We start from the raw sequence: 15,710 nt of genomic DNA, 5'->3' as shown, positions 1-15,710 counted from the left end.
GTTGGCCTCAGCACCCGCCCAACCTAGCACTGACCTTCTGGACACCCTCCCTGACCAGCATGGAGGTATGGAACACCCCCCCCACTGAGTCCGGTCCACTCCCCTTCCTAGTCGTTGATCACTGTCATCCCCTGGAGCGTGCCCTCTCTGGCTCACCTTAGCAATTGGCTAACCATGGGCCCTACTGTCCCCCCGCTCACCTTCCTCCCCCACCTGCCCTTCTTGCTGCTGTACTGGCACAATCCCGAATGTCACAAGGCCTAGTAGGAACGTTATTATTTAGAATCCCCCTCCCCCGTCCCCCTTTTTGTCTTGTGGCGACTGGAAACACTGTGTATAGGCACCTTATAAATATGCAATAAATAAATACATACATGGGAACAGATGAAAGTACTAAAGAAATGGGATGCTCACACATGCATGGCTTGGTTGTTGATTCCTCCTTAAAGAAACCACCCCAGGGCCCATGGACCATGGCGGGCAGAGAACAGACACCAGACCGAATAGAAAACCAAAGCCACAGACAGGTGTTGGAAACGCAGCAGTCTCTGAATCCAATGGTCCACATGGGACCACAGAAAGTTCCCCTCAGAGGGTGGAAAAAAAGTCTGACAGTTCAAGTACGTTCCAAGTCAAGTCCTACATACCGGAAAGAAAATTGTAAAGACTGCACAGACTTGGATGTAGCGGCACCGAAGATTGCCCTTTTTGCTATGAGGAAATCTTGGGAAACCTTATGACTCATTGAGAGGTTCTATGTCAAAATACTTCATTTTAAAGCTCTCAAGAGAAAAAGACCGTTTTACAATGACCGATTTTACATTGATCGTAAAACCAGCATTGTAAAGTTCTTTTTCGATTGAGAGCTTTAAAATGAGGTCGTTTCACTTCCTGATACCCCATTGATCCTCCTCCCTGGCCCCCACCCCCACCCTTCCCACAGGATTTCCTTGAAATCAGGTGTTTTGCCACACAAACCCCCATCTCTCAGCCCCGCCCCCTCCTCCTCCAAGACACCCCTCGATCCGAGACCCCCCCCAAACCAAAACACAGCCAGACACACAACACAAACACCAACACACACGTGCACATACTCACTTTCCCGTTCTCCTCGTCCAGTGCTTCCGGGTCCCGCTGACCCCGTCAGCCCCTGCGTGCACTTGTGTGTGGCAGGTGCATGACAGTACGATTTAGAAAGACCACTCCATGCGGTCACAGAGAGGTCTTTCGAAATCGTCATTTGACCTAGAATGAAATAAGAAGCCATGACCGAGAAAGACAAGAGGAACATTTCAATGTTGTGTACACAGGAACTTTTGTGTTTCAGTGGAATTGAGAAAGCAACAGAGAAACTGAAAAACCAAGAGGGGCAATTTCCAGAGTGGTTTAGTTAGGATGGGGTCATGCACCAGCCAACAACAAGCAGGGCAGTTGTTTGAATTGGTTTTCGTTTAATAGTGGTAGGGTTAGGTAGGTTTTGGACACAACCAGTTTATTTAAGACGTCCTAACAAGCACCTTTTATTTTGATTTCTTAGACAGGGAATCTCTCCCACAGCAATAGAGATAGGCAAGGGATTTCTTGTTTGTTTCTTTAAAAAAAAAAAACAAAAGTGTTTTGCAAATATGTACAGTTGTCCGGGTCCTATCTCTGATCCACCATATTAGTTATTAACGAAAGTAGTAATCTCCCTTGAAAACAAATGGGGAATAGATCTAATGATTTTAGCCAAATCCGGCTTTCAGTTTCCATTCTCGCTGTTCCCCATAAAAGCATTCCTCCTGCCACTTCTTCCAAACAACGGGTAGTCTGCAGTTGTGTACATGCCTGACTTTTGCCGACACTACACCTCCCGGAAACCTCTCACTAATGTCAGTCTTATGTTCTGTTCCTTTTCTTTTCTGCCAGCCCAGGTCTTTCACCCACACCATAGCTGCACCCTCCTTTCTTCCCATGTTATAGCTCTATCTTTCTCTCTCTTTCCTCCCTACACCCCCACCTTTGTTCTACTTCCAGCTTCATGATATTCACCTCCTCTAGATTATTCTGTCCTCTCTACTCCTCCTTCATATTCTTCTTTTCCAACCTTCAGTGCACTCTTCAATCCTCTGTGGCGATATCCTCCCCCAACCTAATCTGTACTCTTCTCCTGCTCCGCCAACCTCAACTATACTCTTCCGCCATCCTGTTCCAGCAATTCTCTCTGCACGTTCGCCCCACTCCTGCACTTCATCTCTCTGCAACTCCACCTTCTGGTGCACCGTCAGCTTTCTACAGCTCCACTACTTCTTGCACTTTCAGCTCTCTCTGCTCCTCCAACTCCTTCTTTACCTTCAGTTCTCTCTGTTCTTCCACCTCTCCACGTTTGCCTCTCAGCTATTCCAAAGACCCATCCAATTTGTAGGTCTGACCAAGCTTTCTTAAGGACTTGCTACCTCCTTGAGGGTTGAGCTGCTGTCTATGACTTGCATGTGTGAATGGAAATTGTTTCTAGCTGGGTACTGGTTATGCAGTAACATTTCAGTTTTCTCTAATGGTTCTCCCGTGACTGGTCTGCCATTTTGACCCTCTCAGTCCTGTGCACATACACAAATCATGAAGTGATGAAGGGGGTCAGTAACATGATTTCTGAGGAGGTTGATATACATGCAGTGGGTGACTCAGTCTTTGGTGTTAAATATTCAAAGGACACAGTTACCACATCACATAGCAGGTGAGTGGCCCCCTATTCGCTCCAAACACATACTCAGGGCTAGGTATGGGACTGCATCAGAGGTGAAAATGGAATATATACTGCAAAATAAAACATGTATACATTTTTCACAAATATTGTTGCAGTGGTAAAACTCACTATAGCCAAGTTATGACTAGCCGCTGGTGTCCACAATATGCATGTTTTGTGGGCCAGAACAGGGTATCTCTTCATGAAATGCAACATTGCTGACAAGTAAAGTCAATTTTAAGTAGATGTTTAGCAGTGACACACCTTTTTGTGCACCAAAGTTTATGAAATGTGTACCATGTGTTCTAATGTGAAAAAGAAATGATTAAGACCCTTTGTAATGTAGTCTACATTTAATTCAACTGCAGGACTTACAGGTGGCCCGACGAATATTACTTCTACACCTTTATCAAGTTTCTAGTCTTTCCCCTCTGTGACTATATCCAGGAGCACAATGCAGATCTGTATCTGCTTTTATGTTTAGGAGTACATTTGATTGAATGATTATTTCATTAATGAACACATGTAATAATTTCTGTTTGAAATTAGATGTTTTAAAAAATAGTACGAGTGCAAACTTGCCAAATAGTACCACCAAAATCTATATAAATGTTACAGTGAAACATGAAATCTGCAAGTAAAACCGAAACCTAGCCACTTTTTCAGGTCTATAGAACTGACCTTTGGCTTCTTGAAGTAATGAAGCAATACTTTGCATGAGCATGTCGGTCTGCCGTAACTCCACCAAGGGTAGGAAGAAAGTCTCCAATGTTGTGTTGATAGACTGAAGTAGTGCAAATCGTAATCGTAAACTTTCAATGGGAACATCTAGAATTGGGAAAAAAGGAATTAGAAATGTGCACTGCACATGCATGAAAAACGTGATGTTGGTTGTCATGCTGTGAAAAGTATCCTATACCAGGCTAACATTCTGTTCGGAAGGAGAAGGGGGAAGAAACATTATTGCTGGATGGCCTTTGTACCCCAATGGAGCGACTGACGTGGCAGCTGTTCCGATGACACATCCACGTCCTCAGGCTGATCAAATCAGTTTATATGATTCAATGTTACAAGCATTTTAGAGCTACGGTAAGTGTTGTGAAGGTTTAAATTAGCACCAATCTCAGTGTGCTTTAATTGCTCAGTGAACCCTTTCATCACAGACATTTGCCAAAGAAACTCTCTTATTTTAAGCAAAGCAGGCTGGAGCTCTCACTGGTATGGTTTGTCCCATTTTCCTTTCTCCTAGGAATATTTAGAAAAAGTACAATAGGAGTGTACCAGACTGTCCATCGCGAAATGACTACTGTCGGAAAATGATATATAAGATTAATCTAGATGTTCATAATTTGCTTTGCTCAGTAAGAAAAGTGATGTTCTTAATATGACTAATGTGTACACTGATAGTGATAATTAGGCATGTAACATTTAAGCAAAAAGGCCTCAGCGGGAGGGGCAGGGTGGGCATTACCACTTCAGGTAATGCCCCGGGGAGGGGCTCATAGTTACCTGAAGTGGTAATGCCCTCCCTGCAAGTGGCCTATTGCTATTAGTACCCCGGCCCATAAGACTGGGGTACTAAAAACAAGCGTTTCCGAACATAAACTTTTTTTTTTTTTAGATGGCCACCTGGGACGGGAAAACAAAGTCAGTTTTCTCTTTCCATGGCGGCCATTGAAAAAAATAGGAAAAGTAAACAAAAAAAATGGCCGCCATGGAAACGGGAGAAGGAACTACATGATATGATATGGCAGTTGTAACGCGCCTATACACAAATGTTTCAAGGCGCGATCCTGCATCCTACCTGTGGTTTTGGGATCAGTGTGTGCTCCTGTGCCAATGCTGATGTGCTATGTAGTCCCTTCTCACTTTCAGTGGTGGCCATTAAAAAAAAGTAAACCAGAAATTGGCTGCCATGGAAAGGAAGAAGGGACGTGTAGGCCCTTCTTCCTTTCCATGAAGGCCTGTCACAGATCGGGACTGGATGCACTGGGGACACAAGTGTTCCCAGCATGTCCCTTCCCGAAATGGACAGAAAAGGAAGTAAGTGAAATTCTGTAGATAGGGGCTCAGGGAAGGGGAAGACTTACCTCATTCCCTGGCGAGGGGAGATGGTGGCCGCCAGCCTGGAGGAGGCTCAGGGCGGCGGGATTACCGTCTGGTAACGCCCACGTTCTGAGCCTCCCCATTGGCAGGGAGGCCGCCACACCCCCCTTGCCGGGTACTAATTTAAAGAGAGTCACTTTACAATGTTAATACAATCAAATAAGTTCAGAACACAGCCCACACCCTAAGAGAGATGTTATGGTTGTGCAGCTCTCCGTACCGGCTGGGTTTGGTTTTTAGCAAACATGCACCCGACAATGATACTCTCACCCACAAAAAATAAGACAGCAACATAGTGAGACAGTGTGAGAGTGTAACAGAGAAAGAGTGGAGAAAACGAGAGAGAGGAGAAAGAGAAAGAAAAGAGAGAGAGAGAAGCCTAAAATAGAGACACAAAAAGAGGAGGGAAAATTGGCAGTAGGTCGGCTATGATAAACTGATAACACAGATACAGATAGCGATTCATGTATTGGCCCTTCTATACCTAGAACCGTACACAGATTCTAAACAAAAAAAGAAACTTGCACAATACAGAAAACACAGTCGGTGTCAGTACATATAGTTCAGCATGATTCATAATCTTCCATTAATGACCAATGAGTGGTGCTTTTTAAAACCAGAGTATAAAAGATGTGTTTCTTGCTTGTTCACTTTACTGTCTACAAACCCATTACCCAAAAGAAGAACACAGAATGTTCTGTAGGTGCCCAGTACGGAGTAGTAATGGCCTGCAAATGATGTGCAGGGAAGAAAGAAAAACAAAACAAAAAAAGAATTGCATCCAGAAGTGACATATTTACTGCTCGATAACAAACTACTTGTGTATTTTTCACTTACAGTTTTCTTCATCTCAGAAAGTTCATGTGGGTTCTAGCAAAATGGATGATGGAAGAACGAATTACTTACCTCTCAGTAATATTCTGATGGATGTTCCTCCTACCGATTCCTCATCTATGATATCTATCTCCCAGCGCAGCTGCTCATCGGTAACATTTTCACAATCAGGGGGCAGAGCACGGCTCCGCTGGATGCCTCTGCAAGTCCTGCGACAGATACGACGTCTGGGCCAGTTTATATTGAGGTGTCGTACCAGTGACCTTAGTATCACCCTTTATCGATAGCACTCTGATGCTGATGGACCATAGAACTGAAAGGTGAACTAGCTATTCGCCAAGTGGGGTAGGATGGGAGGGTGACGAGGAATCATTGAAAGGAACATCCAACAGAAAAAAACATTACTGAGAAGTATGACTTTTTTCTGATTAATTACTTCCTCCAACTGATTCCCTCAAGTATGAGAGACTCCCAAAGTGGAGCAGGGACACCACCTATACCAGAAAGCTCTGGAGGACAGCTCTACTAAAACAAGAAGCTGCCTGGCAACTGTCCAGAACAGGGACTCCTCTTTGCAGGGTAGAGGTGGAAGCCAGTTCAAATGAGTTCAGTCCATCAGGCACATCCTTTCCAGAGTCTATTTGGTCACATCCCTGCCAGCACTGCCACCAGCATAACCCACAAACAGCTTGTCATCTTTCCCGATGTCCCATCGTTCGAGAGAAGTGGCAGCTGAGAGCCTGCACTGGGTCCAGCTGATGGAATCTCTGCTCTGCCTTCGAAGAATGAGGTGGAGGAAAAAAGAAAGAAAGATGAATCTGTCATCTTCTCTTTTAAAAAAAAACAATAGGTGAGTTTAAGAGAGAATGCTTGGAGCTCCTTAACCGCTTAGCAAAAGAGATGGAAACCAGAAAATCACCTTAGGGGTCAGAAACCACAAAGGACAAGAATGCCAGGGCTCAAACGCAGTGCTCAGAAGAAAGGTCAACATTAAATTGAAATCCTGTGCCGGCACAACAAACTGGTGTTGGGAAAACTGGTCTCAAAATCCCAGTAAAAATTGTAGAACAGTGGGAATGGTTAATAACAAGCCCAGCTCAGGGGTCCTCTGCAAACCCAAAATCACAGCACAGCACCCCTTCACTGTGACAATCTGAAGGCCCGCCCGGGCCAAGGAAAGAAAATAATCCAGAATCGAGGATGTGCGACAGGTAAAAGGATCCATAGCCCTGTCCCAGCACCAAGCTGAAAATGCATGCCACCTACAGGCATAAATGGTGGCAGGCCTCTGAGCCGAGAGAAGCACGTCCAGGTGACCTTCTGACAAATCCCATTCCTTATAGCCCAGCTGCTGTGGAGGTTTGGATGGAGCATTCATCCTTTCGACTGGGAGAACAGATCTGCTCTCTGTGGAAGGTGCAAGGGAGGGCAGATGGACATGTCCAATAACTCTGCGTACCATGTTCTCCTCTGCATACCATGTTCTCCGGGCCACGTGTTGGCTGCTGGCTGTTAAGTATAGAAATATCTGTTATGTATAATTTAGTATAACTTTATTGTCGGGCTGCTGGCTGTTCAAGGGACTTGATGTTTATAACCTGTACAATATTATTGTCATAGACGATAACAGAAGTACCAAAAGTTAATAATTTGGTTGCTGATTGTACAATGTAAGTTATGTTTATGATTTGTATAATAACATTGTTAAAGGAGAAAACAAGTTTGAAGACTAAATAAAGTTTTATGTATGCACATGAATACATTTACCAATTAATAACACGATTGTTGTTTCATATCTTCATTAAAGATTATAACTTGGTCAGCGCTGGGAACTAGTTAACTTCATATACTTGTTACTATTTATGAATCGCATTCATTTGTTACATAGCACACCAGTTCAGTTCTTGTTGGGCATGTATACTACGTCTGTCCTCTTCTGTACACGTGTATTTTACAATCACTAGTACAACAATTTCGCATTCATGTATTGAAATTGACTGCCCAGCGCAGGTACGTGAAGTGCCAACACAGGTTAAATGGCTAAGAGGCACTCCCTGGTGTGGGGCATGAAAGAGTTGAGCCCAGCAAGGAACCAACCACGTGACACTTGGAGGGCCCAGGAGGAAAGGGAGAGGCAATGGGAAATGGCCGGGTTTGAGTTTCGATGTAGTTAAAATAAAGAGAAGTAATGGACACTCTGAGCTCCGAGTGATTTGTCACCCTTATGTCATTCTAAGGCTACAACAGCTGACGACGAAGGCTCACAAGCCTGCACGCCCGTATGAGGGACAGACAGAGCAAAGCGGCAACCAGCAGAGCTGGCAGGCCAGAATGCAAAGCTGCCGTGAGGGATAAAAAGCAGCAGTGAGATCCCTAGGGGAAGAGAGGCCGGTGCACGACAGAGCTGTAGTAAAGGGACAGAGGAAACGCCCCCTGCATGCCCAAAAAACAGTAATAACTGGAGGAGGAAGGGCAGGCCCTGCATTACAGTGTAGAACAGGGAGGCCATGTGCTGGAGCACGAGTGACACCGCAAGGAGGGCGGCACGTGTGCATACCAAGGAAGTGAGCAACAACAGTGCACTATGGTGAGTCAAGCGACTGGGAAGCAATCAGCAATGCAAGGAGGGCGGCACACGTGCATAATTAAGATAGCAGAAAAGGGAGGAATATTACATCAGAGGCAGCAACAGCCTTTAAAGAAAGGGGATACCTAGTTAAAGGACACAGGAAACTGGCACAAAGGGAGAGCGATGCAAGGGGAGAAATAAAGCCCTACAAAAAAGGGGGAAAAGGACAACTGAAGGCCCTACAACACCAGAGGCTCAACATCATAACTCACACAGAAGCCAACCCGAGGACAAATTCCATTGCAAGAGCCAGAGTGAGCGAGTGCGGCACCATGGAAGACGCCGCACAAGGGCCCGCAGGGATGTTGGGGGTCGCCGGCCATGTCCATCCGGCAGGCGACCCCCGGGGTGCTGCTTCCTCACAGCACCCAAACAGGCCCAGCGCCTGTGGGAGCTTGGGGGGGTCGCCGGCCATGTCCATTCGGCAGACGACCCCCGGGGTGCTGCTTCCTCACAGCACCCAAACAGGCCCAGCGCCTGTGGGAGCTTGGGGGGGTCGCCGGCCATGTCCATCCGGCAGACGACCCCCGGGGTGCTGCTTCCTCACAGCACCCAAACAGGCCCAGCGCCTGTGGGAGCTTGGGGCCTGCCATGTCCATCCGGCAGGCCGCGCGGCGCTATGGGACACCAGCGCCATCGGGGTGGGGGCACAGTCTGCCATGGTCCTGACCATGCGGACCTCGGCCACCGTCCTGGCACGAGAGTCCCATGGCAACAGGGCCTGCAGGCCTGTACCTCCCACAGGTAGGCCTGCGGCCTACATCTTTAATGAGACACGGACTCAGACCAACCTTCCACGGAGTCTGCAGCCGTTATGTCTCACGTGCCTGCAGGGGCTCCTTTTATTAGCTTGGGCCATGACGCAGTCATGGCCCATCTTAAAGGGGCAATACACGTGAGGACAAACACATCCCCTTAAAGGGGCAACACACCCAGGCGGGTCCCACGTAACACTCCTCCTTTTTCATAATGAACAAACAAACAGTGCTGAAACATCCAGGCATCCCGCCTGTTACAAAACACTAACATGCTTGTTGGTTTAGAACTTGTGGAGTGGGCAAATGATGAGATTTGCCACCGCCACATACTCAGCTTGCTCACACCACTAAAGACCTAACATATTAACCCATTTCTAAACACACTCCACAGGTGACATTCGTTGCAGGTAAGCTGCTAGAGGAACATCGGCAGTTCTACCACAGTTTACAAAACCCTTTATTAACCTGGGGCTCGAAACGATAACCTACACAAACAAACACCATGGTTGTCTACCGGTATTGCATGCACACCTCGCAACTGTGGGAGCACAGCCTCACCCGATTATTCTCGCCTGAGACCCCTTAAAGCATGTAGTTACTATGCAGGTTCACAGCATCAAACACAAGATTACTGAGTCCTCTTTAAACAACAGCGGGGCAGCAGGAAACCAGTCCATCTCCCATCAGTGTCCGTTCAGGAGTCACTTCCCAAGTTCAGGTCCATCGATGGTATAGTTCACAGCCGGCAAAGCCGCACCTAGCGGGTACCAGGGGCCACATCGGCATAGTCACTTGATGTTCAGAGCAGAGTAGCGCGCCGCGGGTCACAGGGCATCCAGGCTGCTCCGTGTGCTGTTGATTTATTACGGAGCGACATGGCATCACACACCCCTTTTTTGTCGGCGATGCTCCCCCGATCTGGCATACCTCTTTCCTCCAGGGGCACAGAAGGGCGCACAAGCACTCGTCATGAGCTGCAACCCATTTCTCGACTAATGCCCTAATTCTTAGTTTTATGGTCCAAGGCTGCCTGGTCACTTGGTCACACCCAAGGTGTCGACTGAACTCAGGGGTCCAGCAGGTATCCTCCCCACAGCCTGTCGAGCTTGTCCCTTCGATGGCATAGTATGCAGGGTGTCATTAATGACAGGCAGCCAGATTGTCCTCCGTGGCAGTCAATCAGTGCCACTAAGATGATAGGCAGGGTGGATTATGTTCCGACGGCACTGTTCGGGGATATGATCACCTCTATGTTTTCGGGCATCCTTCCGACCGATGTAGCAGGGTACCGGGTCTTGTTCTGCTGCCAACGCTGCATCCCCTGCAGCACCTCATGGACGGTGCCGTTAGTGCGGTGTACAGTGCACACAATGTCCAACGTCGTGGCTGGGGCCTTAGTATACGAGGGTGGACGCCCCGCTATGAAGGTGGTGTGGACCCCATGGGGGCTGGTGCTGTCGCTCTGTTTTGTGTCTGGTGCACTCACCGCCTGGGATTTTTTCCAATGGAGCGCCCTTTCGATGCAAAGAGCTCCAACGGGAAGCATGCATTCTCTTCTCTCCTGCTCCTTCCAGAGCACCGTGGCTTCTCGACAGCAGCAGCCCAGAATCTTCATTGAGGCACGTTGGGCAACGTGGCCCTCTCCGGGTATTGCCTCTCGTGTGTGTCTGGCAGTAGACAGAGGCACGGGTACTGCTGTAGCCGATCTTTGTAGGTGTGCTCCGACCATAAGGGAGACACAAACCCCTGCCTGGGCAGCGCAGGAACATTGCTGACGTGGAGAGGAGAACTCTGGGCTAGTAATCTCACAGCATGTCACTGCCTCCTGGCCCGGGATCCCTCTGAGGCCTCTGATGGCACAGCTCCAACACAAGATTGCTTGGTTGTTCTCCTCGCCAATCACTGCGGGGGCCATGTTTGCACTTTCGCCTCCCCGACCCTGTAGGGCTGCTGGGATTTACATCTATCTGTGGCCCCGGATCTTGAAGGGAGCGGGTTCTTTCTTGTGCCGCTCGGATCCAGAGCTTTCTCACCTCCAGCCTGACCCGGGCTGACACGGAGTATCCGGCACCTTTCAGTTCTGACATAGAGCGCATCAAACTGTACCTCTGGGCGGCGTGGAATCGCCCTGCCAGCAGCCTGAACGTTTAGTGAACCGCAGGTGTTTGCTTCTTTTTATGTCTCACCGCCTGGAACTGTTGGGGGCGGTTACTCTGCCCAGGGCACCTCGCGGCAGGCTGGCTGAGATGGGCACTCCACAGCGGCACTCAGTCTCACTGCTTCGGCTGGGGGCAGTCTATATTTCCCACTGGACGTTCTTATTTCTTTCCCTTCTTTTTCTCTTGGCATAGCGCCGCGGGACGGGCGTGGGCTAGATCCCCCCCCCTTTTGGCCGCACGAGCACCCTCCTTTCAGAGGGCCGGGGCCTTTGGCGGGGCAATGCGTCTCTCCTCACGGGCGGATGTTTGTTCCCTGCCCGCAGCTGCACTATTTCCACAGCAGGGTTTGCGGGCAGGCTGCCCCCTGGCCACATGAGGACCCCCATACAGAGGGCCGCAGCCAGGGAGGACCCACCATCAGGGATCTTCTTCCCCCTTACGGCGGGCCCAGCATCAGCTCGTGCGGCTGATGCTGCTTTCCTTTGTTGCCGACTTTTTTTTTTTCCTCTGGGCCCGGTTGATGTTGGGCCCGCCTCAGCTGTTTTGTACGCGGGAGATGCCGCCGCTTCGTGCGGGGGGGGCAGCCTCTCCCTGCCACGGCCAGGGGGTCCGCCCGGCATCTTAATGCGGCTGACGCCGCTCGCGGTTCGGGGCCGCCTCTTCTCTCTTCCGGACTGTGAGGTGGGGCAGCTCACGCGGCCACCGCCGCACATCCCCCTCCACACGGGGTGGAGGCAGCAGCTCCTCCTCCCAGGGCCACCTCTCATGGTTATGGGACAGCGTCGCGTCTCCCCGTCTCCCTCGGGAGACGGGCCGGCAGCTCGCCGTCCTTTGTCCTTGCGGGCCCCGTTGTTGCTGGGCCCCGCCTCCGCCTCTTTTTTTTTTTTTTTTTTATTTTCCTCTGCAGCGCGTCCCACCACAGCCCCCTAGGCGCCTTCACCTCGCAGCGGATATGCCGCCGGCATGGCCGCTCCCGTGGGGGATGGGCCGCTCCCCTTTGTTGCGGCCGGAGGCCGCCAAACATCGTATTGCGGCTCCGGCCGCCAGCACTTCTCGGGGCTTCCCCCCTTCCGCCCTCGTTGGTTCTCCACACAAGGGGGGGCAGGCAGCAATCACCGCAGCTGGCGCCTCTCCTTTCCGTGGGAGGTGGGGGCAGCTTCCTCCCTTCACGCGGGCCCTGACAGCGTCGGGCCCGCCTCACCTCCACTTCTTCTGGGCTCGCGGGCCCGTTCTCCTCGTCGCCATTGTTGGGGGTCGCCGGCCATGTCCATCCGGCAGGCGACCCCCGGGGTGCTGCTTCCTCACAGCACCCAAACAGGCCCAGCGCCTGTGGGAGCTTGGGGGGGTCGCCGGCCATGTCCATCCGGCAGACGACCCCCGGGGTGCTGCTTCCTCACAGCACCCAAACAGGCCCAGCGCCTGTGGGAGCTTGGGGCCTGCCATGTCCATCCGGCAGGCCCCGCGGCGCTATGGGACACCAGCGCCATCGGGGTGGGGGCACAGTCTGCCATGGTCCTGACCATGCGGACCTCGGCCACCGTCCTGGCACGAGAGTCCCATGGCAACAGGGCCTGCAGGCCTGTACCTCCCACAGGTAGGCCTGCGGCCTACATCTGTAATGAGACACGGACTCAGACCAACCTTCCACGGAGTCTGCAGCCGTTATGTCTCACGTGCCTGCAGGGGCTCCTTTTATTAGCTTGGGCCATGACGCAGTCATGGCCCATCTTAAAGGGGCAATACACGTGAGGACAAACACATCCCCTTAAAGGGGCAACACACCCAGGCGGGTCCCACGTAACAAGGGATAGGAGTGGTGGCAGGAACCATGTTACAGGCTGCATTTCTCAGGCGACCAAACCCTTTCACACTACAACCACACCATGATCAGGGTCAAAGATGGGAGGAATTTGAAGACTTCATGAGGGCCATAGGAGACCATGACTCATCTAACAAAACTGACATCTTTGCCAATCTGGCTGGGAAAGAAATCAAAAGCATCCTAAAAACCATATTGACGCAAGACAAGGCGACATAGGCCCAAATGATAACAACAGTCAACAACAAATTAGTCATCATGCCCAGTAGAGACTACAAAAGATACGCCTTCAATCAGGGCATGCAGCTTCCACATGAAACCATTGAGGAATTTGTCATACGTCTACAGAGGAAGAGAACTCACTGTGACTTTGCCAATTTCTCTGATGAAGAAGCAATTAGACTTAAGATAAGAGAAGGGTGCAAATCCTCAATCCTCAGGAAATATCTCCTAAAAAAGCCCCTTTCGTTACCAGAAATCAAAGACCTAGCCAGAGTTTACGAGCATGTAGATGTGCAAGTAGCAGCCATTGAAAACCCTTGGAAAAGTGACAGCATTGCAGCGCTGCAGAACACGTCTACCACAGGTAGCAGATCCCAAGACCCAGCATTCAGACCTGGGCCCAGACATTTCTACCAAATGTGGATTCATGTACCCCCACAGGGGACAATGTCCGGCCATAGCCCAAATTTGCAGGAGATGTGGGCAGGAAAATCCTTTCCAAGCCATCTGCAGATAGAAGAACAAGTTACTTTCTTACCCGATAACGTTCTTTCGATGGGATGTTCCGACAACGTATTCCACATCTATGAGAGGAAATCACCACAGCTGTGCTGCTTCGGAAAATTTTCGGCGTCTGCGTCGATGACGTCGATATGCTGTACTCGAGGGTGTCATGAGCACTACTCCCGAGGAGCCAGGACTGGCCCAGCGCCCCCGGAAGCAGACCCTTCTTCCACATCTCCGGACCCAGCAGACCCCTACAGGGGCCCTTTGGACCGTGTCCTGGCGCCTTTGGCGCCAGGCTCATAAAGGACTTCAATCCCGGCGCCATAGGCGCCGGGCTCATATTGATAAACTGGGTAATAATGCTTGGGTGGACTTACCTGAGGCAAACCATGCTGCATACTTACCCAGAACAATCCAGTCTGGCTGAAGTCCCCAGCCATCAGGGCTGGGAGGAACTATTTCCTCTATTCAGGAACTCTTTTCTTACCTGGGTGGGGCCGGTGGAAGAACACACACCTGAAGCACTTCTCTGCTATTTAAACCACGCCCGATGGAATACACGTGCTTCGCGTTATTCTGCATCAGCAGCAGGACGCTCACCGAGTCGGCTCCTGCATCCTGGCTCCTGACACGCCCGCCAGCACCCGGAACACCTGCAAACAGACAAGAAAAGAGAAGGCGAGCATTAGAAATAATACTTACCGGAATCCGGCCTCAGCAATCCTACCTCCGACGATCCTGCAAAGGAAAGGTACAAGATTAGCAGCGCTCTCAAACGCTCGCAGCCGCGCCGCCTTGCCTTACCCATCCGTGGCCTCGCCGAACTCCACCGCGGCCACGACGCCGGCAGCATCTCAGCACCTGAAAAATAGAAAAAGACAGTCATTAGAGGTGCCCGCTCTAAAGCGGCCACATTTCTTCCACTTACTTACGTGCCTCATCACGCGCGACAGCAGCTGTGTCGCCGGCAGCATCTCGGCACCTGTAAGCAGAAAAAGACAATCATCAGAAGTAAGCAGTCGCTTTTCTTTCACTTACCTTCCTCCACCGCGGCTACAACGCCAGCTACATCCCAGCACCTGCATAAGAGGAATACATGGTGAGCACTAACTAAGCACGCAGAACAAATACTCACCAAGAGACTTACCTGCTTTAGGTTTCTGGGCCCGGCTCCTGTGGAGAAAAGACACTCATACTTACGGCTACCGCAGGAGAGACGAAAGGACACAGTGTCCGCAACTATTTCCCATCCAGTGACGTAACTGGATTCTACGCACCCCTGCACCTGAAGCAGGATGGAGAGCTCATCTTTACAATACATAAGGTGAGAGCTCACAGAAACCAAGTTGGGGGTCAAGAAGAGTGAGAAACGGGAGATTGGTGGGAACACATATCCACCCCAGCTGGTAATCAATCCCTTTTCTTCCACCTGCAGAAAACTTACTCTACAAGCCAGGCAATCCAAATTCGGAGGCCCTGTCCAGAGCATCTTCCTGGCCCTGCGCCTCACGATAGAAGAAACGGTAGCAGTCCAGTTCGGGTCAGCGCCTCTCTGGGAATCAGGTGAGCGTTACAGAGGGCCTCCGTCGAGCCGACGTCACTGGATGTTAGAAGTAGGACGCACAACGCCTGTAGCCTCAGTTGTCGTTTTTTCCCAGAACGTGTGGCACCAATCTTCTGCCAGAATGACTACAGAAAGCCTTGCGGAAACAAAAGCTGCAGTCGCATAAGAAATTTTGTAGAGGGGCAGGTAGGGAGGGAGCGATGTGGAATACGTCGTCGGAACAACCCATCGAAAGAACGTTACCAGGTAAGAAAGTAACTTGTTCTTCAAAGGGATTGGTTCCTCCGACGTATTCCACATCTATGACAGACTCCCAAAGCAGTACCAACGTATGGAGGTGGGAAAAGAATTTAGAATTTTAGAATGCCCAATCAAATTGCAGATTAGAGG

General features: G+C 50.2%; 1 protein-coding gene across 8 annotated transcripts in view; it reads right to left on the bottom strand.

The window, feature by feature from the left end:
- HECTD4 (HECT domain E3 ubiquitin protein ligase 4) overlaps nucleotides 1–15,710 on the bottom strand; it is a 4,298,785-nt gene that overhangs the window by 440,953 nt on the left and 3,842,122 nt on the right. For all 8 annotated transcript variants that reach the window (XM_069619495.1, XM_069619492.1, XM_069619493.1 and 5 more), the window contains one exon: nucleotides 3,404–3,550. In XM_069619495.1, coding sequence (XP_069475596.1) covers nucleotides 3,404–3,550 — 147 coding nt within the window. The remainder of the gene's footprint in view (nucleotides 1–3,403; nucleotides 3,551–15,710) is intronic.

The sequence above is a fragment of the Ambystoma mexicanum genome, chromosome 10, assembly GCF_040938575.1.
Source record: "Ambystoma mexicanum isolate Mex_15411 chromosome 10, UKY_AmexF1_1, whole genome shotgun sequence".
Taxonomy (NCBI): domain Eukaryota; kingdom Metazoa; phylum Chordata; class Amphibia; order Caudata; family Ambystomatidae; genus Ambystoma; species Ambystoma mexicanum.
Note: the sequence above shows the minus strand (reverse complement) of the source record. Positions and strands in the feature narration are given on the sequence as shown.